This window comes from Xiphophorus hellerii, chromosome 15 (genome assembly GCF_003331165.1).
Source record: "Xiphophorus hellerii strain 12219 chromosome 15, Xiphophorus_hellerii-4.1, whole genome shotgun sequence".
Taxonomy (NCBI): Eukaryota; Metazoa; Chordata; class Actinopteri; order Cyprinodontiformes; family Poeciliidae; genus Xiphophorus; species Xiphophorus hellerii.
In genome coordinates this window covers 1631211-1657444 of record NC_045686.1, presented here as the reverse complement: position 1 = coordinate 1657444, position 26234 = coordinate 1631211, and the positions used below count along the sequence as shown (strand labels likewise).

At 35.8% G+C, this 26234-nt stretch overlaps 2 protein-coding genes and 3 long non-coding RNA genes across 7 annotated transcripts in view; 4 read left to right on the top strand and 1 right to left on the bottom strand.

The window, feature by feature from the left end:
* The first annotated feature begins 4599 nt into the window (after nucleotides 1-4599).
* LOC116734686 (uncharacterized) lies at nucleotides 4600-21933 on the top strand. Its single transcript, XR_004342254.1, has 3 exons — nucleotides 4600-4828; nucleotides 17104-17107; nucleotides 21924-21933. It is a non-coding gene; the product is annotated as an uncharacterized LOC116734686 (long non-coding RNA).
* On the top strand, nucleotides 6984-8819 carry LOC116734683 (uncharacterized). Its single transcript, XR_004342252.1, has 3 exons — nucleotides 6984-7463; nucleotides 8308-8496; nucleotides 8566-8819. It is a non-coding gene; the product is annotated as an uncharacterized LOC116734683 (long non-coding RNA).
* On the top strand, nucleotides 8855-11882 carry LOC116734682 (uncharacterized). The gene is made up of 3 exons (XR_004342251.1): nucleotides 8855-8904; nucleotides 10321-10454; nucleotides 11362-11882. It is a non-coding gene; the product is annotated as an uncharacterized LOC116734682 (long non-coding RNA).
* Nucleotides 13666-21557, bottom strand: LOC116734677 (sterile alpha motif domain-containing protein 12-like). 2 transcript variants are annotated; one of them, XM_032586207.1, is made up of 4 exons: nucleotides 21443-21557; nucleotides 16567-16716; nucleotides 15577-15717; nucleotides 13666-15387 (listed from the first exon to the last, which is right to left on the bottom strand). In XM_032586207.1, exons 2-4 carry the CDS (start codon nucleotides 16688-16690, stop codon nucleotides 15299-15301), a joined length of 354 nt encoding a protein of 117 aa, XP_032442098.1. In that variant the 5' UTR covers nucleotides 16691-16716; nucleotides 21443-21557; the 3' UTR covers nucleotides 13666-15298. The 2 variants fall into 2 exon arrangements, with proteins under 2 accessions (XP_032442098.1, XP_032442099.1); XM_032586208.1 differs by having other exon boundaries at nucleotides 13666-15406; nucleotides 21443-21556.
* Nucleotides 21934-22470: 537 nt separating the features above from the next.
* scara5 (scavenger receptor class A, member 5 (putative)) overlaps nucleotides 22471-26234 on the top strand; it is a 74883-nt gene continuing 71119 nt past the window's right edge. For both annotated transcript variants that reach the window (XM_032586190.1, XM_032586189.1), the window contains exon 1: nucleotides 22471-22749. The gene's annotated coding sequence lies outside the window, so the exon portion shown is untranslated. The remainder of the gene's footprint in view (nucleotides 22750-26234) is intronic.

Sequence of the window (26234 nt, the reverse complement as noted above, 5' to 3'; positions counted from 1 at the left end):
GTATCACAGAAACCAGTTAACAGTTCAGTTCAGAGCAGAATCAGGTTTTAAAACAATATCACAAGTAGTGCTGAAATGATTAACCACAATTAAATCGATTATTAAAATAATCGTCAGCTGACTTTCTAATCGATTGATCGTTAATCCTCTATGATACGCATAATGATTCTAGTTGGAAAAAAAATGTTTGGGATGTTTTTTTGACATAAAATAAACCAAGTAAACATAATAAAGACAAAAACAATTATTTTATTTTTTCCATTTATTTTTTCATTTGTCAACATTGTACCATAGTGGAACTTAATGAAAACAAGAGAGTTTGGCTTATTATTGTAAAAAAAAACTTTATTTAAATCTAAATAGTCTCCAATAGCAATAATAGTTAGCAATGAAACTCATTTGAAAGCTAAAAACAATTAAATTTATTGCCATATTTCATTGATATAATGGTTTTGACTTGATTTGAGTGTCTTGATTGTGCCGTCTTTGCCTTACTGCTTGTGGAAGCTGTTGAAGCAGTTCCTCTCAGCTTCCAGGGGAAGAGGTGGACCTATAAAACAAATAAATATCCTTAGTGTGTTATGAACATTAAATATTCCACGTTCACCCTCATTGTTGGCTCAAACTCGTCATCATCCTCACTGTCTCATTGCAAAGTTGCAAGTTGCTCATTTTCTTCAACACTAAATCCTAATGCATCATCACTACCATAAAAAGGAACTGGTAGGGCTGTGCTTTGGTGGCGCCGGGGTTAAGCACAACCCACATATGGAGGCCTTAGTCCTCAACACGACTGTCGCAGGTTCGATTCCCGACCTGGTGACCTTTGGTGCATGTCTTCCCCTTCTCTCATTACCCACTTTCCTGTCAATTAACTATGAAATAAAGGCCACTAGAGCCAAAAAAAGGAACTGCTAGTTTGATTTTTTTCCTAAGATACTATAAAACATTGTTGCATGAATGATGTAAATGGAAGAAAGAGTATCAAATATATGCAATATGGAAAGGACTCACAAAATGCATGATTATTTGTTTGACCCCCCTGCCTTAGAGGGTTAAATGGAGTTAACAGACTCAAAAAAAGGACAAATTGTTTAAATAATAATATTCTCAGGGCAGCAAAACAGACAAAAATGTACAAAAAGTATATCAATTTTGCATTTAAGATTAAAATATATATATTTTCTGTACCCAGAATTCCTCAAGTGGCAGTTTTAGTTTCTCCCGGCTCAAATTCTTAAAAAAAAAAAAAACAAAACTCCTTAAGCACTTTTTTTCTATCCAATTATTAATCAATTAATTTGGAAAATAATCAATAAATCAGCCCTAAACTGTGTGTTTTTAGCTGCAGGTTCTGCAAATGATGAAGTGTTCACCAAAGGAATGCTGTTATTGCAATAAAGTGTTTATTTTTTTATTTGGAAATTGAACTGATTGTTTGTTTGCATTTTTTAATATATTTCTAATATTCTGCAAAAATGTTGGAATAAAAAATATCAATCATCTTAAACCGGAAAACGTTTTTCCCAACTGCAAACCTTCATGAAGACGCTCAACTTAAACTGATGGATAAATCAGAGAAATCTGGCCTGAAACAAACGCAAATGAAGGTCATTGCTGATTAGAAAAAAATACTTTTTATGAGTCTCATTTGCAGCACTTGAACTTTTGGACCTTTATGCAAAGTTCTATATGTGACCAAAAACGCTTTACAAAATCCTGAATATCGCCTCACCTGGGAAAACATGGTGGTGGTCGTGGCATGCTGGGGGATGATTTCATTACAGCAGTCACAAAAAGACAAAAAAAGATGCCGGCTCACGTTCAATGAACAATGAACCAAAACACACAGTCAGGAATGGTGGAATGGTTTAAGTTTGTCAAGTTTGTGGCCTAGTCAAATTCCAAACTTTAGTTAAACAGAAAATCTGAATGTTTTGCACAGTTTTTAAAAATTTGTTAAGAAATGAAAACAAACCTTGAGATCATCACAGAATAGCTGGATTCTGTTTACTGAAAGATTTTATTTAGAGGCATCAGAGTAACATTTTCCTTTCACTTCACAATTACTTCAAATCCAAATTAAATACGCTGAAGTTTGCAGTTCTACTATGACAAACTATGAACATACAAAGCTGTTTTTTTATTCTGTGTATTTATGAGTTAGTTTAAGGGAACCACACAGTGATTGGATTCAGTTTGATTCTGATCTCTTTCACTTCGTTTCTTTTTAAACTTGTGGCCTCGATTCTCTTCAGCCGCCGCGTTTTTCTGTTTCTCTTGTTCTGCTGCCAAAGCCGGACCGTCCGCAGGAACTGGGAGCAGAATAAATCCTGGATCTCACACAGTCGGGGGACAGGAAACCAATAAAGGTTTGGATTTATCTGAGCTCTTGAAAAAACAATGCCTCAGAAGGCGCCTCATCTCAAATCAGCAGCAGCAGCAGCAGAGCGGTCCTGTAAATCTCTCAATGTTTAATCTGAAACTGTGGCAGATATAAAAACTAACAGCCTCTCTGAAGAGAGCAGCTTTTTCTCCCTCTCTCTCTCTCTAATTTACTGGAGCTGTGATAACTCTGAAAGATTCGCTGCTGTCGATGGGTTCACGCTCCATTAGGGGTTGATAAATCTGAAAGGGTTGTGTTGGTGTTAACGGAGCGGCACAGAGAGCCAACTTTGATCTGTTTCCAGTCTCACTTCATCGCTTCACTCCCTCCACTTCTTCAGCTTTGCTATTAATCCTGGAAACCTCGGCCGGAGGGAAGAAGTCTCTTTCTTGTGCTGCGCCAGGATCATGTATGGGAAGAAAGTGATGCAGATTTTTCTAGATAATGCGATGGCCGTGATTTTAGTGAATCTGATTCCTGCTGTAGCCGTGGAACTTTAACGAAGTTTAGGAAAACAGCAAGAAGTCCAAGAAATTCATCTATTTTCTGTTAATCGTTTAAACTTGACATGGATTCTTCTAATTGAACAGTGCAAAAAGGAAAACTAGATTATCAAGGGAAAACCAGTGCGTGCTGGGAAGACATGTAAACCTAGAAATAAATCAAGCCAGAATTTGAACTGAGGTTAAACTCGCCGTGCAACTACTTGCTCTTAGTTTTATTTAGGAGTAGCAGAGTAAAGAGGGTTGAATGGAGATGCTTCAAACATTTAAAGGGGCTCTATTATGCAAAATTCACATTTTGCTCATTTTTTACCCCTCCAGGGGGTCTTTTGTGGGCTCTAGTGTCCCTTATATGACAGTAGGCCGACAGGAAACAGGGAAGGTGAGGGGGGAAGACATGCAGCAAATGTCGTTGGGTCCGGGAGTCAAACCCGCGACGGCTGAGTCGAGGACTCAAGGCCTCCAAATATGGGTCGCGCTAACCGCTACGCCACCACGGCACGCCCCTCATGTTTGTGTTTTTATTTGGATCTCGACTGCTTCTACGAACAAATCAAGCGCTTAAATAAAATAAAACACAATTTTTTGGCATTAAATTCATGTTTTTTAGTGTCAGGAACATGAGTTGTTGTTTCTCAATTTTTGGAAATTTTCTGAGTTTCAAAAGTCAAAAATTTTGGATTTTTGAAACTCAGAAATTTCCTTTTTTTTTTTTTATTTTCTACCAAATTTTAAACTTTTAAAATTCAGAAATTTCCTTTTTTGTGGGATTAACCTAAAAATTTCAGAGGTTTTCTAGCAAACTTTCCATTTTTAAAAATCTGAAATTTCCTTATTTTTCTAGAGAATTTCTTAGATTAATTTCAAAATTTCAGAATTTTTCTAGCAAATTTTTTAGATCTTTTCTTATTTTTTCTAGAAAATTTCTGAGAATAATCTCAAAATTACAGATTTTTTTTGGGTGATAATTTACTCCTTTTTTCTATCTACAATGGCCCTGATACACAATCAAAAGCGCATGCTCGTTTGATGACAAGTTAAAATCACAGTGCCACCTAGTGGCCTGGCATAACAATTACAGCAGCTGAGTTAGCAAACTCCTGGTGGAGCTGAATATGTCCTGCGGTCCTAAGAACTGTTGTAAATGGAGAAATGTTGTGAAGTTTGTTTATTCCTTAGATCTATAAGGACTTAATTTAGTCAGGAAGGTTTATTGTAACCTTCTTCCCATTTGGCCTTTTTTATTCATCAGATGTGAAATGAATCCTGCAGCAGATGGAAATATTCAGATTAAAATCTTCATATATCTGAGCTGGAAAGATGATTTTTTATTTTTTTCCATTCAGTCTCACCAAACTATGAGTAGCTAAATGTCAGATGTGCTGACGGGAGCTGATCCTCCTGCTGGTTTTCATCTCCTGTGGCACTGAATTACATTTTACAATAAAGTTTCTGCGTTGACAGTGGCGTTATTTGAACCACAGCTCTTCTGACGGCCATCGCTGTCACAAAGCAGACAGGATAATTACACTTCATCAACTGGCTGCAGAAAAATAACACATCATTCCTGCTGTGAAGAATGCTGTCAGCAAACAAAAACACCAAATAATTAGAGCATCTCTTCAGCAATAACACAACCAGTTTCCTACTATAGATCTTGTTTAAGTGAGTACCAGAGAAAGGTCCTATGTTAACATTTCTACCTTTGGATCCCAGAGACGGGTCGACTGACCTGAAGGATTTTAGCTAAAAAGCTAGCATCCTATAACCAGTTTTGCATGATTTTCCACTCCTCTTTTCTGGCCTGACGGTCAATGGCCACGTTTACAATTGAAGAAGGGATGCTAATTTGAGCCATCAGAATCGTCAGTTTGGACTCAGGTCTTTTGACCCTCTTTTGGGACTTCAGGGGAGAGGTCGAAACCCTGGTACTCCCAGTGTAAAGATGTTCTGTTGCTCAGATTCTGGTCGTTATATTTGTGGTTAATCCTGGATTGGTTTGAGTCAGGATAGATTATAAAAATGTATCAGATCTGGAGTAAAGAGGTCATGGAGTCAGCAGAGTCATTACACTAAAAAAAATAATTTTCTGTCCTACAAGAAGCACAGCTGGGATTTTAACTTGAATTGTTTGTTTTATTGATCATTTAGGAAAATGCTGCTGTTCAGGCAGGAGTTAGATTTGTAATATTTCTCTCCAAAGCTCCTGGGAATCTGGAACCTTGTTGAATTTCTTAAAATGAACAAAGCTGATGATCTCTGACAGGAAACTGGAAATGGATGAATTAATGTATATTTTATGTTGGGAGGATTCCTTCCCATCACCCTAATCTTTATCTGCCTTCACAGATTCTGGACTCCAAAACTTTAACATTTCTTCCAGTCAAAAGGAACATGCAGGTAAAACCTTAAATCTGTCATGAGTGTGAATAAATTGGGGTTAAAGTAGATTTTTAAAAATTTTAAAATTAAAATGTCATATTGCTTCATATGACAGAGGATTACGCTAATGCTAAGAAAATATAACAATAAAATTACAAGAATAAAGTCATTACATTACCACTTAATTCTGGTATATTTTGACTTTTCTGATAATTTTTTTGAACTTTATTCTGATGTTATTTCGACTTTATTCTGGTATATTTTGATTTTATTCTCGTATTTCTTTGACTTTATTCTGGTGTTATTTCAACATTATTCTCATTATGCTTTGACTTTGTTCTCATGGTTTTATTATTTTTTTCTTATTATGGCCCTTATACTTTTTTGTAGCTTCATACTTTGTTCCTGTCATATTTAGAAAATGAAATAAAAAGAGCTAAATTTACTCTCTAGTTGAGCTTATTAACAGCAATTTATTTTTAAATAAGCATCAAAAAGAAAAAACGTAGAAACCTAAAGCTTTTTCATATTGTTTTACCAACAAGTACTACAAATTTACATTTATTGATGAGAATCTTCTGCATGACTGTACTAATTAATTGCATCACTTCTGACCATGATTATATAGTAGAGAAGATCTCAGATTGTCCTTTGAATCTGCCTTTTGTTTGCTCATAAATTATGTTTTATCATTTTTTTCAGCATTGTGTTGCTTCTGTTGCAGTAACTTGTGAAGTGAAATGTCTGCAGGGAAAATTTGTTTTTCATGTCACCTCTGCTTAATAACAGTCTGTGTGCAAAGATTTATCTAAACTAACAAACAAACATACAAGAATGAACAAACAAAACAAAAAAATCAGAGTCTCTGTGGGAATATTTTTCACTTTTCTCTTCTTTCTCTTTCATGCTGTTTCAGAATTTGTTGCTGAAAAATAAAGACTGAAAACTTTAAAGTCAGAAGATGCTTTAAAGGTGCAACAGTTTATTGAGCTAGAGTGGGTATTTATCACGGAAATAACTTTACATTTCTGTTTGCTGAGAAATTTCCAACTTAATGCAGAACATCATCCATCAAGAAACTGTTAAAAAGATGCTCTACATGTGTTTATTTACCATTTCTCTTTGAAGCAAGTCATCAATAATCATCTGGATATTAATAAAGAACAAAGTAGGTATGAAAACAATTAATCAGTTTGTGATTAATTATTATTTATTAGTTCCAATTGATTAATAGACCTTCTTTCAGTGTTGTAGTTTATCTCCAATCCAGTAGAGGGCGCCATTGCTCATGCTTAAGCAAGCCAGTTGATATAGAAACAAAGATGGTGGCAGGATTCCAGAGAAACGGTCCAAACAAAGTCCGGTATGGGAGGTTAAAAGCACTCAATGAGTTTCTGATTTGAAATATAAACACTCGCCAATCTAAAGGTTTTATTTTTTATTGTATTTTATAAATAAGTCTATGTTTAATAATGTAAGAAAACCACAATTTTGTGATTATCCTGTCAGTATTTAACACAACGGACGCAAAATGTACAAATGTTATATATTTTTATTAACTACCATTAAATAATTTTTTCCTGCATTTCTTCTGTTGTTTTCTGTTTCAAAAGTGTCTCTCATATTTTCTTGCTGTGATAAAAAATACTTCATTTATGGTTTTTGAGCCCAAATGTTTGATATTTGAGCAATAATTTAGGGCAACCACAGTATTTCCTTTGGTGTCTTTATCCAAATGTAGCATCACAGAACGAAGCTTATAAAAACAGCCATGTTGGAAGCTCTTTAATTACCAAAATGTACTGAAATACATCATCTTATGACTGAAAATCTTAGTTTCAAACCCACTTTATGAATTTAGCTCTACCATCTTCCTTTAGTTCTTCTTTTCACTGAAGCAGAAACTCGCTGCTAGACGAAGTTAATTTCTCCTACACAGGATCCTGCTCCTGTTCCACCTTAGAAATGCTGGTTTTCCTCCAGGTTTTTCTGCCTTTGCTGCCAAGCAGCTCGTCTGGCAGCTCGTCAAACAGAAACGAGCTGCTGCCTCCCAGCAGTTTCTACTTTTTCCAGGATTGCTTCTGCAACGTTGAACTCTAAAACATCCCAGCAAGCAAAACAAGACAAGGATTCGGAAGTTAAAAGTAAACAAATTGGGAAATGTTCCTTTCTGAGGACGGGAAAGAGAATCAGTAAGTATGTTGAAGCAGCAGAGCTGGTAAAGGCCTGGTGGGCGTTACAAAATCGACAAACAGAAGGTTATGCTTTGGAGTCTAGTCTTTTCTCTAAATGTGCAACTTGATGCTTACAGGAGACTTTTTATGCTTATGGGCTTCACATAACATAACAACATGTAACATGTTTATTACATTATTTTGCACAAAATAATTATTAGAAAACGAGATTTTAGTCTGCCCTGTTCTTCCTGAGCTGTTTTAGGGCCTCTGTCACTTTAAATCCAAATAGTCTGCTGCTGGCCACGCACCCGAATTCAGCGACTACACTCACACGCAAAAATAGCTGCAAACAGATGTGTAATTATACAACCATACATCTTTCAAAAGCAGAAGTGGAGCCTCCTGCACAATCAACAAGAATAAAGCCAATGGTTTCTGGACGGTAAGTCAACAACAAAACTATTGTCTGTTCCTGCAGCCATTGTACAGCAGTAAAACAAGCTGACCCAATGTGCTGGAACTCAACGTGGGTTGCTAGGCAACGGTTCATTAAAATGGCTTGTTTTCCACAAAAAAAAAAAAAAATTAAATAAAACGGCTGGCTGGGTTATTTTAATTTGCTTGGACTATTTTTTAAAAGCAGTTGAGACCCAAATGGAAGAACAAAAATGAGAAAAATGTGAATTTTTAATAATAGTTCCTCTTTAATCTTTGCCTGAATTCTGATTCTATTACATGTGACTGAGCTTTGCTTTCATAATTTTTTGATCCTGGCTACAGCAGTGTGTGCTTACTGCCTGACGTGTAAAATGAGGATATAATTTCCTGATTTTGTCATATTCCTGCTCCCTCTATGTAGCATATTTTCATGGTTACACCCAAAAGACTGTTCAGGGCAGCAGGAGTCCATCCTCTCCTCTCCTCCCTCCCTTCTGTTCTCACTCCATTGCTTCCAATACGGAGAAGATAAATCACATGCCATGGAGCCATTGTTGTGAGGGGAAATAGATGGGGCATTTGTTGACAAAACTCATTTTCCCACTTCCAGGTAATAAAATACTCTCTGCTTGGGTTTTTTCCACTTCTACATTTTTTCTTATTGTTGTTGTTTTTGCAGATGCAGTTCGCTGGACACGCCTTTCTTTCTGTGTCGCCGGTTTGTCTTGACAAATGTGTGTGTTTGGTGGTGGGACTGGTCAAAACACACACATCCATGAGCATGTCCTACTAAGACAACCCTCAACCTTTCACTCACACTTACGTATTTTCACACTTCGTAGATTCGGTTCGATTGGGGACAAAAATGTCAACTTTCGTTTCATTTTCAGCTGTTGTTCGCGTTTTGAAAACCTGTTCCCCTCCTCGCCTGTGGGGGCGCTGCACCGAGAACCTCTGAAGGAAACAACATGAAAACCTCCGGAGAAGATACTGAGCTCAACTTCCTTCTTCACAAAATGTAATCAAAACAGATTTTAGCGGTTGTAGGTTTTCCCTTTTCACTGCAAAAACACCAAATATCACCAAGTAAGTAAAGTTTCTAGTGCAAATATCTTACTACACAAAACTATCTTACAAGTAACTTTTCAGCAACAAATAGGAGCTTATTTTTAGTAAATAATTCCTTGATATTTAAAAAGTTCTAGTTCCACTGGCAGATTATTTCACTTATAACATCGGGAAAATGTTTTGTTGTAAGTGAATAATTTGACAAAGTGGAACTAGAACGTTTTCCTCAGTACTTTTTGCACAGTTTTAATGGCCAATTATTATGTTGTTTAATGCAGATTTTGCAAGAGTAGCACAATAGTAATTAGATTTAAGATTTTGTCACATAGAGCCAGGCTCGTTTGGGTAACTTTTTCCCTTAACAATTGAAATATTTAAAAACTGCTTTTGTATATGTGAGTTAACTCTTTTTTTATTTTTAGCTTTACATCATGTTATAATGTTATTCCTTCAGTTTTGCTTTGATGCTTTCATGCATGTTTGAGAAATGCTTGAATCTCCATGGCAACCATTCAGCTGTGCAAAACGCCTGGTTGAACCTAAGCAGCAGTTTACAAGCTACCGAGTTTCTGCCTCACAGCACACCTCTGCTCCACTTTGCTCCTTCAGACTAGCAAGCTGCAATTAGCAAACATCTGCTGAACTCATTATTCGAGCTACTTCTCAGCAAAAATGTGGTTAAAAGGTTAATAGAGGAGAGATGTTGTGATGTTTCAGAAAGAAGGACTTTTTAAAGAGACAGAGACACAATTTCAATGCGTTAAATAACAAAGTCAACTTACTTTTAAGTCATAATTGATATATATATTGTATCTTTATATAGACACATTTTTATTTAGTTTACTTTATGGTGCTATAAAATGGCTCTATATGCCTGGAAAATACATGATACTGCCCCTTTAAAGTGTGACAAATAGCAAATCTGAAAAAATCAGAAAGAACCCGAATAAAGAATGAGTTACAACAACATTTAATTACCCTTTGGGATTAATGAAGTATTTTTGAATTGAGTTTGCACAATGTATGTGTGCTAACTGGTCGAAAACATAATTTAAGATTAGTAACGTCCTAGTAACGCTTCACAACCTTTCCTTGTTTACGAATAAGGAAAAATGTTTTAAAATGAAATTAAACGGAGACTTTAACCTCCATTTGAACTCATCCTCCAGGTGTTTCAGCCTCTGGTTTTAACTAACAGATCTTATCCTCATAAGCCCGTCTGAGTCCCAAGATACTGTCATGAAGATCCAAGAGCTGTGTGTGTTTTTCATGCCAGTTTGTGCCAGCAGCACAAAGGTTGGATGCCATCAGCAGGTTTGCAGCCGGAGCTTCCAGCGAGTCGTAATGAGAGTGGATGTTGTTTCAGGGTCTCGTGTTGCTGCAGCCCGGGAGGCCTCTGAAGTGAAGCGAGCTGCTGAGTCACAACCCTCTGAACTCACAGTGAACTTCTCTCTGCTTCCACCATTCTTCTGGACTGATGCAGACTCATTTTTCCTTCAAGTATGTATTGATCTTTCCATCCTGCAGCTGCAGCTTCGAATAGATCACAAGAAAGTGACAGAAAGACCGCTGTAGCTGGGAGATGGTGGCTGGTTCACAGCTGGGTTCAAAGTTGACTGAAGCCAAACAGACACCGGATCACAGCCGTGTTAATGCAGTAGCACTTTTACCAAATGCTGTTCCTACTCTGGAGTTATAAATATTATTTTAAAATATATTGAAGTAGTGCTGCTCTTTCTTTAGTATAATTTGTGGTATTCTACACCCCTGATCCTAAGGTTTTTTTTTTAAATGCAGACATTTCCTTTGATTTGCTTTATTTAGTTCTGAATGTTTCCAAATCCCGTCTGATTAAAGTTGATGCTTTGTAACAGCATCAACCATTTTTGGTAACACTTTATTTGAAGTGGTGTGCATAAGACTGACACAACGTCAGGAATGTTTATGACGGTGGTCATGAAGTGTCATTCAGTAAATAATTACATTTTTAATGCAAAGTGGCACTAAAAGTATTAGTTTCACTGGCAAATTATTTCACTTATAGCATATGAAAAATGTCTTGTTACAAATTAAATAATCTGCCAATGGAACTAGAATTTGGTTGCTAGGTAACGGGCTGGGCTTGGCTGGTGTTGCTAGGTAACGGCACCAGTTTAAATAGAACGATTTCAGAAATATTAAGGAATTATTTACTTAAAACAAGCTCCAATATCTTGCTGATAAGTTACTTTTAAGTTAGTTTTGTCTCATTCCAAGTGTGCTAGAAACTAGACAAATACACTGTGTATTATATAAACTACATGACCACAGGATGTTTTACCTGCAGTTGTCTTGAATTTAACACACTCCAGTTTGAGTTTCTGAGGTTTTCCATACGTTAAACTCAGTTTACATCTTTTTTCTGCAGACATTTCATCTGAGCTTCGTGGTCGGGGTCACTGCTGCAGTTCATCATCCCTTCTTTGTGCCAGTGAGATGGATTTATGTCTGTGCTGACTAAGCATTGCCCCATGGTCGTTCCTGCCCAGTCAAATGCCACGGCGTCTCGTGAAGGATTAATCACACTCAGACACACACACACCCTCACCGCCAAGCTCAGGAAAACAGGAGGAAAAGGTGTGTGTGTGTAAGCACTCTTCCTCACACACTCTAACTTACGGGCAAAGTTTCACACGCTGTTACATGTCCCTAACAGGGTGGAGATTTTGTCTTTGAAGAGATTCCCAAACATGTTGCTGCAAAAGCTTGACTAATATTACCAATTGAAATATAAAATACAAAGCTACAGTAGTTGCTACAGTCGTTACTCTGAAAAAATGCAAAATCTTATCAAAATTTTGATAACCATGCATGGTTGTCTGTATGTTGTTTTTAAATTTCTTTTTAGAAAAAAAAGTACTTATTTTTTTAAAATACTGGTGGAAAAGATTTGGGATTTTTTTTTTTTTTTTTAGAAAGAAAAAACTTTTTTAGAGACTGGGAAAAATGTATTTTTAGAATAAAAAACTTTTTCCAAAAAAAGTGTTGTCTACAATTTTTTTTTCTAGACAAAAAATGCATAAAAAAACTTTTTTACAAACTGAAAAACAGTTTGTTTTTTTGTTGTTTCTAGTGCAAATATCTTAGTACAGCTGAAATAAGACAAACTAATTTACCAGAAACTTTTCAGCGAAATATAGAGGCTTGTTAAATTCTTAATATTCATGAAAAAGTGCTAATTTCACTGGCAGATTATTTCACCTGCAATATGGGGAAAATGTGTCATCATAAGTGAAATAATCTGCCAGTGGAATAAGTATTTTTAATTCAATCTAAATATTGCAAGCAATATAAAACAAGCTTATTTGTGAGTTAATTTTGACACATTTCAAGTCCATTAAGAGATTTGCACTAGAAACTAGACCAACAATACTTGGTAATATTTTGTGTTTTTGCGTGTTGAACCTCATCACAATATAAAGGTTAACTGTGAAATGCAGAAAAAAAGGTCAGAAGGTTTTCAAAATGTCTTTTATATTAAATGAGTTTGAAAAAATTAATTTATTTCAGCAATTTAATTCACTAAGTGAAGCACATTACAAAGATTTATTACACAAAGACTCATGTTTTATGGCTTTTATTTCTGATTGATGATTTTCCTCTTACGGCAAATGAAAACTCAACATTTAAGATAAAATGTTTTTTGATGGAAGAGGGTTACGGTTACTGAAAACAAAAATTCTCCAATAATTCTTATTTTTTAATCTGAAAAACTAGTTACATCAGTACACATAATCTAATTTATTCAGCATGACTGCATAATCCAAGAAGTGTTGCACACCTCTCCTAGTGCAGGAGCAATTAATTGGATTAATCAAGATGAATCGATTATTGAAATAATCATGAAATAGTTTAACTGGAGTAAACAGACAGAAGATAAAGCTAATTGCTTAGAGAAAAACATCAGAGCAGTAAAAAAAGTCAAAAATATATACATTTTACATTTAAGATTAAAAAAGTATTTTTCCGTAAATATGTCGTACCAATAACATTTAAAGTGGTTTCATTTTAGCTTAACCTGGTTTAAAAATAAAAAATGAAAAACTGAATGTTTTTATGGATTAGTCAGAAACGATCATAAACATCAACAGAAGACAATAAATCCAACTTCTGTTTTTAAATGTCTTATTTTAAAACCTAAGAATTGAAATAAATTCTTAATTCTTCAAAAATGACAACAAGGAAAACATTCATGCAAAAGGAGAAGTTGTCTTTTTCAAAAGGCCATGAAACCTTTTTTATGGTTTATGGCGAATGGATATTAGAGCAGAGATTTTAACTTTTACCTGAGTTTTCTGTCCGTTCATGTGAAACGCTTTACAGTGTAACTCTGGTTGATATATGAGTGATGCAATTGGATTACATTTCATTGCATACTTCATCAACTCTGTCCTCAACTCTTATGACTCCTGATTTAAGGGGTGCACACAAGTCTGCATTAATATGTTTTCATTATTATGACCTTTAGCTTTAGCAGTAGATCTTCCTCAGCGCTCTCTCCCTGAGGATATTCCTGACTACAGAGAAAAACCTGAGTTATGGTGGAAACTGGGGGTATTTATGAGGCTTGGAGCTGCAGCTGTAAAAGCCGCTTCGCCACAAACAAATGATTCATGATTGCACTCCGGCGTCCAAAAAGACGGATGATTAGGAAGAAAGCAAACAGCCAAGATTATGTTGCAAAAGCAGCACTTTTTATTTCACTGCCTGAAACTTTGACGCGCAGCACAAACGGTATTGATGTCTGTAACGCACCATTAAAGATGCTCATCTTTAGATAAGCTGCTTTATCAATGCAAACAATTCTTGAAATGTTTTTCTTTCTACATTAAAGTAAAAAAACAATTTTTTTTTAGTTTAGATCCAAAAAGAAATGCATGAAAGAAAACAGAGCAAAACTATTTCAGTTCAGATTTTGTAATTTAATATAAGAAATATCAGAAGAAGCTACACAGATGCATCTTATTTAGCAGATTTCTGTTTAAAGTTGTTCTTTTGTTGTTTTTTTAAAACTAATTTTAATTAGTTTTTTTGTGCCAAAAACCTGAAAAGCTCAAACTCTGTTGATCTGGCTTTAACATTTTTGCACTTGTGTGTTTAGCTGTGAACTAAAAAGACAAATATCTAATAAAAAGCACATTGTCACAAACCAACACCAACACTGAAAGATAAGTTCATTCATGTTATCGAGAAATCAAAGTCTATTTTAAAGAAAAAATTATACTATATTTCAGAAGGGAAGCCATATCAGCATGTTCCAGCTTTTTTTCTCTTAACGCAGATGTTTTAAAGATTTATATGCAGGAAGAAAAGAAGTTGAAATAGCAAATTCTTTATTAAATAATCAGATTTTTAGTCTTTAGCTTTACAATAAATGTTTCCAAGTACGATGAAAACCTTCAGACTTTAGCTCAAACTGAACCCTACAAACACAAAGAAAATGTCGTGACCTACTTTTCCATTGAACCTTTAGTACAAATTAATGTTTTTTTAGCAATAACAATAAAAAAATCTTAAAATAAAATAAAGAATGGATGGACGAGAAATAAAACAATTAAATGAGCTACGTTTTCATCCAACATACAAATGTGCAAACTGGAGTTGCAAAAATAAACGGAAACATAACAATTCTGAATAAAACTCATGTTTTATGATAAAGTTTTTGTGTTAGGATGAAGAGGCTTTTTTTCACTGTATGGAAATTTGTTTATTTCGCAAAAATGCAACGTTACTGGATGTAATTACCGGTAAAAAAAGACAAAGAAGGCAACAGGAAGTGGTGCACTGTAAAACATTTGAGCCACGTTTAGTTGTGTGTACGACCTTCTGCTATTTAAGTGAAACAAATTTAGCAAGTTTTAGATTTTGAACCTAAATGAAAGGGTTTTAATATGACAAAATATTGACATGTTCATACTGTATAAATAATTTATACATGTGCTGTAAATGAGCACATAGACACAACGCTGACAATTATGTAAAAAAAAAAATCTAACAAAATGCTTTTCTAGACCTGAAATCCCTTTTTTTGCAGTTCTTAGCAGCAACCACAAGAGCATTCTGGGAGTGTTATTTAATACAGATTTGCCGGATATTTGATACTGGTATGGTTAAACAGAATACAGACAGAGGAAAAGGACGGAGACAAATGGACAATAGGGATAAAAAAAAAAAAAAAGACAACCAGACAAAAACTAATCTCATCCATCTGCGAGGGTCAAATTTCACACAGGAAATGGGTTTCTCTCTCTCTCTTCTCTTCCCCATCGATCCTCCTTTCTGTTCACCTTCTCTTGTTATTTCCATCACTGCCACCTTTCAATCTCCTTCGCGCAGATGAATGGACAGACGGGAAATAAAAAACCCAGCTGGTATCTTTCTGTCGTTTCACCGTCTTTATGGAGAAAAACAGTCTAGTCAGGAGACAAGAGATCAAATAAAGTCAATGTTTACTGAGCTTACATGTTTTTAAGCTCTGAGCAAAATTAGCTGTTTTCATCTAAGTTAACGCTGCACTTGTTTGCAGAGTTGATTTTTCTGACTGTATTGTATCAGTATGCTGCTCAGCTGCTGGTATATTTACCTGAGCAGATGTCATTGAGTTCATTGATTTCTTCCTGAACTCTGAGAAGCAGAAGGTTCTGCAATATTTCCTGCTGCTGCTCGTCATCCTCCACCCCGAGAAGCTGCAGGTGATGCTCCCTTAGTCTCAGTAAAGCTCGGCCTGCAGAGTCATTTATAACGCACAAATCAGCATTCACACCAGTAAACTAAACTAAAGATGTTTTCACACCTCATAGTCCAAAACTGCAACATTTGTTACATTTTCAGCTGCTGCGTTTTTTATTTATCAAACCTTTCAAAAACATGTTCCCCTCCTCGACAGAGGGGGCGCTGCAGCAAAAGCCACTGAAGAAAACAACATGAAAACCTCTAAAGAAGACATGAGCACAACTTTCTTCTTCATGAAATGCTTTGCTTTGTTTTGTCTTTGTAGTTTATCTGCTAGCGCTAGACTTGGTGTTTGTTTTGCTTGTATTTACCCAGAATGCCCTGCGCTGTAGTTCACTTCCTGTTAGAGTTCACTTCGATCAAACTGAGACTGAGGTTTGTAGGCTGGCCAGAGTTCGCTCTTTCGGTCGATTACGCATTCGCACCTCGCCAAATGAACCGGATTTCTAGTTAAACAAACTACAGTTCGACTAAAACGTTCTAAACCGGGCTGGAGGGAACGCAGCTTTTGTTTTTAAGCCTTTTTTCATCCTTTTTTACTTACTTTAACATCAGTTCCCTTTTGGGAACTCAAATAAAGCTGTCTTTCTGCGTTTACCACTCTTTCTTACTTCAATCAAACTAAGACCGGGGTCTCAAGGCAGACCAGAGTTGACTTTTTTGGTCAAGTACACATTCACACTTCCCTAAACGAACCAGATTCTCTGATCCAGAATACACTGGGTTGGTGTGAACGCATCCTAAAACCCCTTAGAGTTTAACATAAAATCTTTTGCTAACACTGATTATAAACCAAGCGTCTTCTTGCCGTTTAGATTTCAAAAAACGGGATTTGTTGTACCTGATATGTCATGTTTGATGATGCCTTTGTAGAGAGTCTCCATGAGTCCTGGATGCTGTTTCTGAATCCACTCCAACACCTTTTCCACGGACCAGGACGATACTGGATGCTGCAGCTCGCTCATTATACCCAAACTACTCAAGCATCACCCTGGTATGGAAAACAAAAATCGTGAACTAGTGGAGGTACAAGTACGCTCAAACAAAGTATGAGTCTTCCCTGGTGTCTCCTTACATTTAGAAAAAATCAAAAGGGATTCATCTTCCTAACATACCAACTGGTCGCTAATTGGACCATTAGGGAGGGTAAAGGTTAGGGTTAGGGTTAGGAGCTCCAAAGAGACAAAAGATAAAAACGTTTTATATGTTTGGAAGGTACAGTGCAGTGTCCCTTTTCTTATGTTTTGCTTTTTAGCTTAAACTTGTTGGCTGAGTATTCTTCTTCATGCTTCTTTTCTATAAAAGCAGTTGTTTCAGGCGCTGAAGAATCAAGACATCTTTGAAAAGCAGAAGTGGAGCCTCCTGCACAACCAACAAGAATGGTAAGTCAACAACAAAACACTTGTCTTTTCCAGCACGTTGCACAGCGCAGTCATTCTGTTGGGATTTTTCAAACACTTCTCCATATAAGTCACATGTTGTGTCCCAAAAAAGCAGTGAAATTATAAATGATTTCTCTCCCCAGACGATCAGATCTCAGCATTTCAGCTGTGAACTTGCACACATCTGCTCACTGACATTCACCCTTCAGGCGCATCGTCTGTCTGTGGCGTCAGGAAACGGCACTTTAACAGTTTCTGACACGTGCCGCCGCATCACCTACTTCTTCTTCCACATAAGCCTATTTTCCAGTGATTAAGCTGACAACTTCCTGAACATTTTGAGCTGAATCTCAGTACATTCGAAGGTCAAAAAACACTTCCTTTTTATGATTTTTTTTACAGGCTCCTTGAGGTTTGGGCTTCTCTTACAGTCGCATCCCTCTGGGTTACGGTGCTGTAGGGCAAAAACCTGCTAAACTGTTGATATGACCTTTTCAGCAGGCCAGGCGAGTTATTAGGGCTGTAAATATAGGAATGCAATTTCCTGAGTTAATTAGGGATGAGGTATGATTGGCTGAGACAATAACGAGCTCCCAGCGGAGTGAGTGACATACAGAAAGTGACCGGGACAAAGAGACGGAGACAAGTTAACCCTCAAAGTGCGGCTGAAGGAAATCCGACGGCGGCCTGTAGTGCTGATGTTCGGCATTCAGCATTTCCCAAACTTTACAGGCCTCAGTGGTTCTGGTTTTTATAGACACATAAACTGACTGTATATACAGCTTGTCTCATTTGCTAGAAGCACTTTAATTTAGATTTAGCTACTGAACCAGGACTTGTAAACAAATGTAATATGCACCAACGCACATTACTGCTTTCTATAGATCTCTGTTACTAAACGCAGCAGCTATTGCTGTTTCTGCAGCCACCAAAGTGAAAACAGACACATTTCTCCTATTTTTCTATTTTATTTTAACATCAGACAAACATAACCTGAGCACAAAAAGCTGTTTGTAGCTGATAATTTCATTTATGAAAGGTAAAGACTAACTCATAAACAACCAGGTCTGATTCCTAACCGATTTCTAAACTCAATACATTTTTTAAAAAGATTCTGACTGAAAACATGAAGTAGGCTAAAAGATTAAAGAAAGAAGCAATAATCTATTTCATAAATGAAAATCAATAACAAATGCATCTGGAAAGGAAAATGTGATGATTGCAGATGCTTTGAAAACCATCAGGATACATAAGACGGCATGTTAGAGCCATCGCAGACTGAAAAAATGGACTAAATCCCCCTCCAAAAAAACTCTGACAGTTTTAGATTAATCTCTGAAAATTTTGAGAAAAACCAAGGAAAATTTCGAGGTCCAAAGGTTGAACATTTGTGAGAAAAAAAAATCAGAAATTTTGAGATTAACCTCAGAACATTTCTAGAAAAACAAGGACATTTTTGAGCTCCAATAGTAAAAAAGAAGTTCCAGGAAAAAAAATTCAGAAATTTTTAGAAGACTCTCTACAAAACTTGGAACATTTTCAAATTTTGAAACTAAGAAATTTCCAAGGTTTTTGTAGAAAATTTTGTAGATTAATCTAAAACTTTTTGATTTTTTTCTAGCAATTTTTTTATTTTTCAAACTCAGAAATTCCCACGTTTGATTAATCTGGAATTTTTCTCACAAATGTTAAACTTTTGAAGCTCAGAAATGTCCTTGTTGCTCAGAAATTTTGAGGTTAAACTCAAAATTTTTGAATTCTTTGCTGTATATTTAAAGTTTTTCCTATCTGCAGTGGCAGATTATCCGAAACAATGCCACATATGGAAGTGGAACAAATCAGATTTTTTATTTTTTGTGGGGTGAATAAAATCTGAATTGGGCCGTTTAGACTGTCGTGAAAAAGTTGGACATTGGTCACATAATGGAAAAAAAGAAATAAAAAAGAAAGTTTTGTTTGGCTTTGTGAACAATAGCCTTTGTATTTCATTAAATGTGTTTGATCCAGAATATGTAAGCCAGAAAAACAAAAACAGGAGAAATCAGCAAGAGGAAAAACCTTTTCACGGGGCGGTGTGCTTTAAAAGTATGAATCTTATTTGAGTTCATCCCAAAGCAGGAACGTCAGAGTCGTTCCTTACGCCGCTCTCCAGCAGGTCTGCTGCTGTTCGAAGGAGACCAGAATCAATTTCCTCCTGCAAGACAATTTGCCAGAACCTTGCAGGAGGTCGTAGGTCTGCCGGGAAATATTCTGAATAATTTGGAAAACAACATTTATGTCCCGTAGCTCAAGCAGATTATACGATCCCATAAAATAAGGAGAATCATGGCACAACAGAAGCTTGCCAAGATGTAAGCCCGCCACCTTGTGGTTTCCTAGAGAATTACAACATTTCTTTTTTTAAATGGGGGGAATAAATAAGTAAAATAATGTGGCTGCATAGTGTTCATATTCACCTGCCATTTGATTAAGTGCAAAAATCGCTTTTCTCAGTGTCATCTCATTCTGAATGTCAAGAGAACTTGCAAAATACAGTATGTCTAAAGGTATAAGTCAGGAGAAGAGCACAAAATAATTTCCAAGGCATCTAACAGTGCAGATATCTAGAAATGACGAAAAGTCAAAGAACAACATTAAAAGAGGCGAGATGGAATTAATTTATTATTCATTAAAACACCCAAACTTAAAAAAAAATATATCTTGTGTAATGGACGACTTTTCAAAACGTTTGTTCTGCTAATCCCAAAAAGAACAGCCTGGAGGTAAGGCGTTGGTGGAAGCAGGCTGTGGGTAACCGCAGCAGGAATGACCAGTTTCAGGCTTTGGGTAGCAAAACAAACATGAAGATGAGTTTTATCTGTTTAGCACAGCAGTGAAGCAAAGCAAACTAAAACAGAAACAGGAATAAATGGAACCAAAATGTCTCCAAATTCAGTTTAATTGGCCCAATTCATAGTCACAAAATCATATTCAGGTCCAAATGCATGCAGCTTATTTATGTGGCAGAGTAAAATCTAAGTTATTCAAGTGTACTATTAATTATTTTATACCAAAACTGAAAAATAGCATAGTGACGTTTACTTGGCTTATTCTGAAAAATATAGAGAAATTTAAGACTAACTTCACTAATACTAATAATTACATTTATAATTTAATACTTGGTATAGGCTACTTTCTGCCACAATGTATTGATACTTAGAATAAATTGATCTTTGATTCCTTCTTGTGATTTTGTTAAAACATTACAGTTTGAGTTAACTTTAAGAAACTTGCTTCCGCTGCACAAACTTACAAGTACACTGATAATATCTTTGTTAGGAAAATTATCCTCCTGTTCATTTACTCATGAGTTTATTTTACAAGTTATCTTCTCATATTATTCTTTTCATATTATTCTTTTTATATTATTCTTCTTTTTATATTTACTTAACTTCTCTTTCTTTTGTAGTATGTTATTAACGTTGTTTAGGATGTTTGCTTAGAAGCTAAAAACGTTAAACATTCATGTGTTATTAGTTCCATCTGTAACTGATTAGTTGTGGTCAGCCACATGCCCTTATAAGGGCATGTCCATAGGAGGTTTCAGAATGTAAAGACGGTTGGTCAATTCTCTGTGTGACTGTGTGAAGAGAAGCCCAACCTCCTTTTTCTATACAATAAAGAGAAATGCAAAGAAAGAACTGGCAGAATTGAGTCCAGGCAGTGTTTGACAGCGATTCGTCGCGTCTGTTCTCAATTCTCCTATTCTGCAGAAAAGAAATCAAAAGAAACCTAATCTCTGTCTCTGGCTGATTCTTTGCAGGTTGTGACAAAATAAACCTATCAATCTTAATATCAAAATATAAAAAAATTCATAAGTGTATTTAAAGTATGATTAAACTAAAACGTGGATATGATTAGAGCAAAGGCAGCAGAGCAGAGAGAAAAGAGTTGCGGTTTATTTTAACTCAATTTCAATAAACTAAAATGTGAACCACAAGTATCTAACTAATAGTATATATAGTGAACTTTCTACATTCTTTAATGTTTAATTTGGCAAACTTAAAGACTTTACATTTAAAGCACACTTTTTACAAAGTTAAAAATGTTCCACTGTAGTCTGAAGGAGCATTAAAATTAACCAGGTCTAATTTAGTACACATGGTCCGTAGTACTAAAATAATTAGATCACTTATCAAAATGAACGTCAGATCAGCAGAAAGAAGGCAACCCGCCCACCTAAAACTCAGGATTAAAGTTTCCTTACTGTTGAACACAGAAACGGATTATATCTCACGGATTATATCTCACGGATTATATCTCACGGATTATGTTTCAGTTATTTCCTGTTTTTACCTTCAGTTTGGTGTGTTTGATGTTGGACCTCCTGAATACCTGCCCAACGTCTCCGCTCAGGTATGTTTACGCCCCGCCCACTCTTCCACTCCTCTGTGATGCCTTCAGGTGTTGTCAGGAATGTTTTTGAACTCACCGGTAAAGATAATTATGTTGCGTAAATGTTTGATTTTGTTGTTGTAGTTAACACTTTTCAATAATAATTATACAAAAAGAGTAAATCCTTGCTAAAACTTTTTAGATTAATCTTAAAAACTTACTTAGTTATAAAAGTCGAAAGTTTGCTAGGAAAATGCGAGAAATCTTTAGATTAATCTCAGACATTTTTGAGAAATGGATATTTCTGAGGTTAAAAGTTAAAATAATTCCTAGAAAACCTCAGAAAGTTTTATATTAATCTCAGAAATTTTCTAGACAAAACTTTTACAATTTTAAAAGTCAAAAATTTGCTAGAAAAAAAATGAGACATTTTTAAATTAAGCTCAGAAATTTTTGAGAAATTTTCTAGATGAAACTCGCTTCGTAGTTTCTTCAAATTTCTGAGCTTCAACAGTTGATTTCTGTTGAAATTTCCTCTTTTTTTTGGGGGGGGGGGGGGGAGATTTCTGAGATTTGTTTTCAAAAATTTTTAACTGTTGGAGCTAAAAGATTCCCAAAATGTTTCTAGAAAAATTCTGATAGTATTTTTTTTTTAATCTAAGAAATCGACTTTACAAAAATGTCCTTATTTTAGATTAATAAAACATTTTCTAAGCTTATTTTTTCACATATTTTCAACTTTTGGAGCTCAAAAGATTCCAAGTTTTTATATCGGAATTTTTGTAGATTAAAATATATATTTTTTCTTTTTTCTGAAATGTACTCCTCGTTTTTTAAATCTATATTGGCCCTAAAACTCCGTAAAAACATGTTGAACTCCCTGATTTTAATAATAATAATTTCTCCTCTGTGTCCAGCAGAGGGCGCGCACGTCCAGCTTCTGGAAAAACGTGAATCTCCTTCCTGTCTGGGGCTCAAGCAGCGGCAGAAAATCATCAGCTGGAAGTTGGTAGTGGTCACATGACGATGTTGTGGATTTATTACTCCACATGTCCGCGTTAGGGCTGCACTGCAAGGCTGCTGACAGTCTCTGCAACTCTGACAGGAGGAGTTCATGCTGCACTTTCTCTTTTTCTCTCTCGGTTTACTTAAAGGTGGCGGTGATTTCACTTTCAGGAGGTAAAAGGCGTGAAGACGCAACTGTTTGGAGGAAATTATGAGGAAGGCAGAGCTGTGATTTTTGTTCCTTTTCACTTCTGAGGCAGAAGGTGAGACTATTCTATTTTATTATTTATCTAGTCTCATGATTATCATCATATATTGTGCATTGTTTCAATAAACAATCAAGAAAATAGTTTATGTATCGAAAAAAATTAGCAAAATGTAATTGTGACCAATTTTAATGCTTTATCTCCCATTTTTGTTGGTTCTAATGAGTCAATAATAATTCAAAAATACTGTTTTGCAAAATCAACAAATAAGCTGAACGTTTGACCTCCTAAATTGAAGTCAAGATCTGTTAATTTCATTGAAATCTAGATTAATAGATAACTCAACACTTGATTTGCTGCATTTCTTTTCATCACAGCTTTGTGCTGCAAAAGACAGGAAATTCATTTAATGCAATTCATCCGCAGAAAATGGTTACTTTGTGTTTCAGCGGTCATGAATGAAGTATCTTTTTAATGAGGGGAGAAAATAGGTTAATGTCCATGGGTGACTGAGCTTTGGCATGGGAGTTTTCTATGGTGTCAATAGAGAGATTGTGTTTTATGTGACTCATATGCATCAATTTTACAGGGAATTTGACTTCTAAAATAAGTTTTATAGCTTTGAAGTATCCATCTGGATCCAGCAGAGACCACACACACATTGCAGACAATCGGATGTTTGTTGGAGACAAATGGCAAGATAATTCAGTATTTGTCGATATCCTTTCCACGCGTTCAGTCCTTCAAACTGGAACATTTTGAACAAACTCTAGGACTTTTAATAAGTACTTTTATTCACTTTTCACAAAGACACACACCAGCATTTATTTCAGTGTTGTCCTACAGCTCCATTTAATTTCAGAACATAGAGACACACACAAAACATAATGTCTAGTGCTGGTGTACTTTCTATGTTAGAAAAAGTAGAGTGCAAAGCAATCTGTTAATCACAGCAATAACTAATTTAATTGCCTTTCAGTGTTCAACACAGAAAGGCAGGCTCAGGTTTATTTGAGTGCCCAACGGGTAATTGATGTTAAAGCAAGTAAAAAAGAAGAAAAAAAATACATAAAATCAAATGGTGTCTGTTTTATGCGTTTTAATCAAATTCTAGTTTGTTTATCTAGAAAGTCTGGTTCATTAGGCGAGGTGTGAATGTGAAGTTGGACCAGAAAAGTGAACTCTAGTCCGACGACAAACCTCCGTCTTGGTTCAGTTGAAGTGAACTCTGGTATTGTTTGAATGTGAATGCAAGCAGCCCAAAGACCGCTCCAAAAGTAGGAAGTGGACTACAGCGCAGGGCATTCTGGGTAAATGCAACCAAAGCAAACACATAACTCTAGAGCTAGCAGGAGAAATGCCCAAAGACAAAACAGTAATCCTACAACGTTAAAATCTAACACCACTCCATTATTTACATTTCAGGAAGAAGGAAGTTGCTCCCAGTGTCTTCTTGAGGGGTTTTTCTGTTGTTTCCTTCAGCAGTTCTTAGTGCAGCGCTCCCACAGGAGAGGAGGGGAACAGGTTTTTAAAATGGTTTGGTTGTTTGAGACATTGAAATTTTGCTCACTAATCCAACTGAATCTACTGGACTGTCAGGGAAGAAAACCTGCGTTCACACTGTATTCCATTCTTTTTTGCCTTAATGTGACCTGTGTCTGATCTTTTCATGACAATCTAGACAACACAGATCAGATTTTTTTTTAATGCGACCCAGATGGGGTTGGATATCCAATACTATCTGATCTTTTCAAATGTGGCCTGAATCTGAACGTCCAGGTCGTGTTCATCCAACCCGAACGTCACTGATACCCGATAAACGCACTGTTCTGCGTCCTGATACTCGCAAGAGGGAAGAAAAACAACAACCATGACCGGCGATGAGTATTAAGATGTTAATGTGCTGGCTCTTTTCGGACAACAACTTTAAAATCATTAGCTATGCTTCATCGTTAGCATCCATGTTTACTTCCGCAAACACTCAGCACTTCTTTTTTTATAGCGGTTGGCAAAACATTGAGCTCACTATCGGTGTGTGACGTCATTGCGCCCTCCACTGCGCATGCGGGACACTTTGAGGTTGTTTGCAGTTCACATACAAGTTGCACATTTTTGGAAATGTGAACGACCGTACCAAAAAAGTCAGATTGACAAAAAATTGGAATTGGGTCACTTCAGTATGAACGCAGCATAAATAATATCAGAGTTCTAAAAATGAGGGACAATACAGTGTGCCAAAACCACACCAATAACTGGTTGCCACTCTACTGTAGACTGGACAATATGGCTGAAAAGTTTATCGCGATATAAGCGTATCGATAAATATTGATTCGTTTTTTGTATAAATATCAAAAATATTGCCAAACTGTTTATGAGACCTTCTCTCTTTCCATCTCTAGCTGTTATGCGCATTTTCTTCTTTTACTTACAAGCAGTTATGAGGCACAGTGGTGAAAACTGAAACATCTGCTGCGCCAGTTACTCACCAGGGTGTTGCTAGGTAACCATAGAACGAGTTGCTAGGTAACCACAGAACGAGTGAGTTAGGTAGAGAGTAGACAAAAAATTTTACTCAAGTAAGAGTAGCACTACTTTGCTTAACATATTTTTACTCAAGTAAAAGTAATGATACTATCCATGAAATTACTCAAGTACGAGTAAAAAAGTATTTGGTAAAAAGTTCTGGTCAAACCGTCAGTCGTTCAATATTTTAAAATTACATAATCAGACAAATACATACTTATGTGGAAATGGTGGTATTTTAAGAACCAATTTGAAAATAATTTATATAAATAAAAATCAGAACCTTTCAATGTAAAACTTTTGAAACTAACAAAAATTGCTGGGGTGTGTCTGGTAATTTTAGGTTAAAACAAGCTTGTTGATTGTTCATTAAAGTGGGTGGAGTGCTCAGAAATTTTACAATTTACAGTAGCAAGAGTAGCAATACTTAAAAAATACTTAGAAAATGACTCGAGTAAAAGTAAAATACAGCATAGTCAAAATAAAAAATTATAAAAAAATATTTATTTTTTTTTCAAAAATATTACTCAAGTAAATGTAACTGAGTAAATGTAACTGGTTATTCTGGTTAGTTGTTGCTACCAACCTAGCTTAACTGTTTAAAACCTCGTAATGAAGCAAAACGTGTTTTAAGAGATGACTTAATAAAAAACACTTTTTGAAAACATTTTCTTTTATTTGTAATTTATTTTTTAGCAAATACAAAAATCTATTAAAGTTGGATTTGTTTTGAAAAAATCAGAGATTTTATTTTTAAGCTCTAATTCCAGGTATCGGTTCAGAGTAAGACGCTTCACTTTGCTTTCCCACCGTCATTCCTCGACACTGAGAGCAAATAAACGATTAGAGTCGTGTCCCACAGAACCTGGAGTCGAAAGAAGATCATCGCTCCGCACAGACACACGCAAACACTCTCTGAAGTTTGGCCTTTTTGCGTGTTTTGTGTGATCTCCTAGCAGCGAAGATGATTCCTGCCTAAATGTCAACCTGAGCCTTATATCCCGCTTTAATGAAAAAGT

What these genes read in the sequence shown, in the direction of transcription:
- LOC116734677 (XM_032586207.1), bottom strand. Translation starts at nt 16,690, where the DNA reads ATGAGCGAGCTGCAGCATCCAGTATCGTCCTGGTCCGTGGAAAAGGTG. An exon ending in CATCAAACATGACATATCAG is followed by an intron (nt 15,718 to 16,566) that starts GTACAACAAATC and finishes ATGACTCTGCAG; the next exon opens with GCCGAGCTTTACTGAGACTA. An exon ending in ACTCAATGACATCTGCTCAG is followed by an intron (nt 15,388 to 15,576) that starts GTAAATATACCA and finishes TTCTCCATAAAG; the next exon opens with ACGGTGAAACGACAGAAAGA.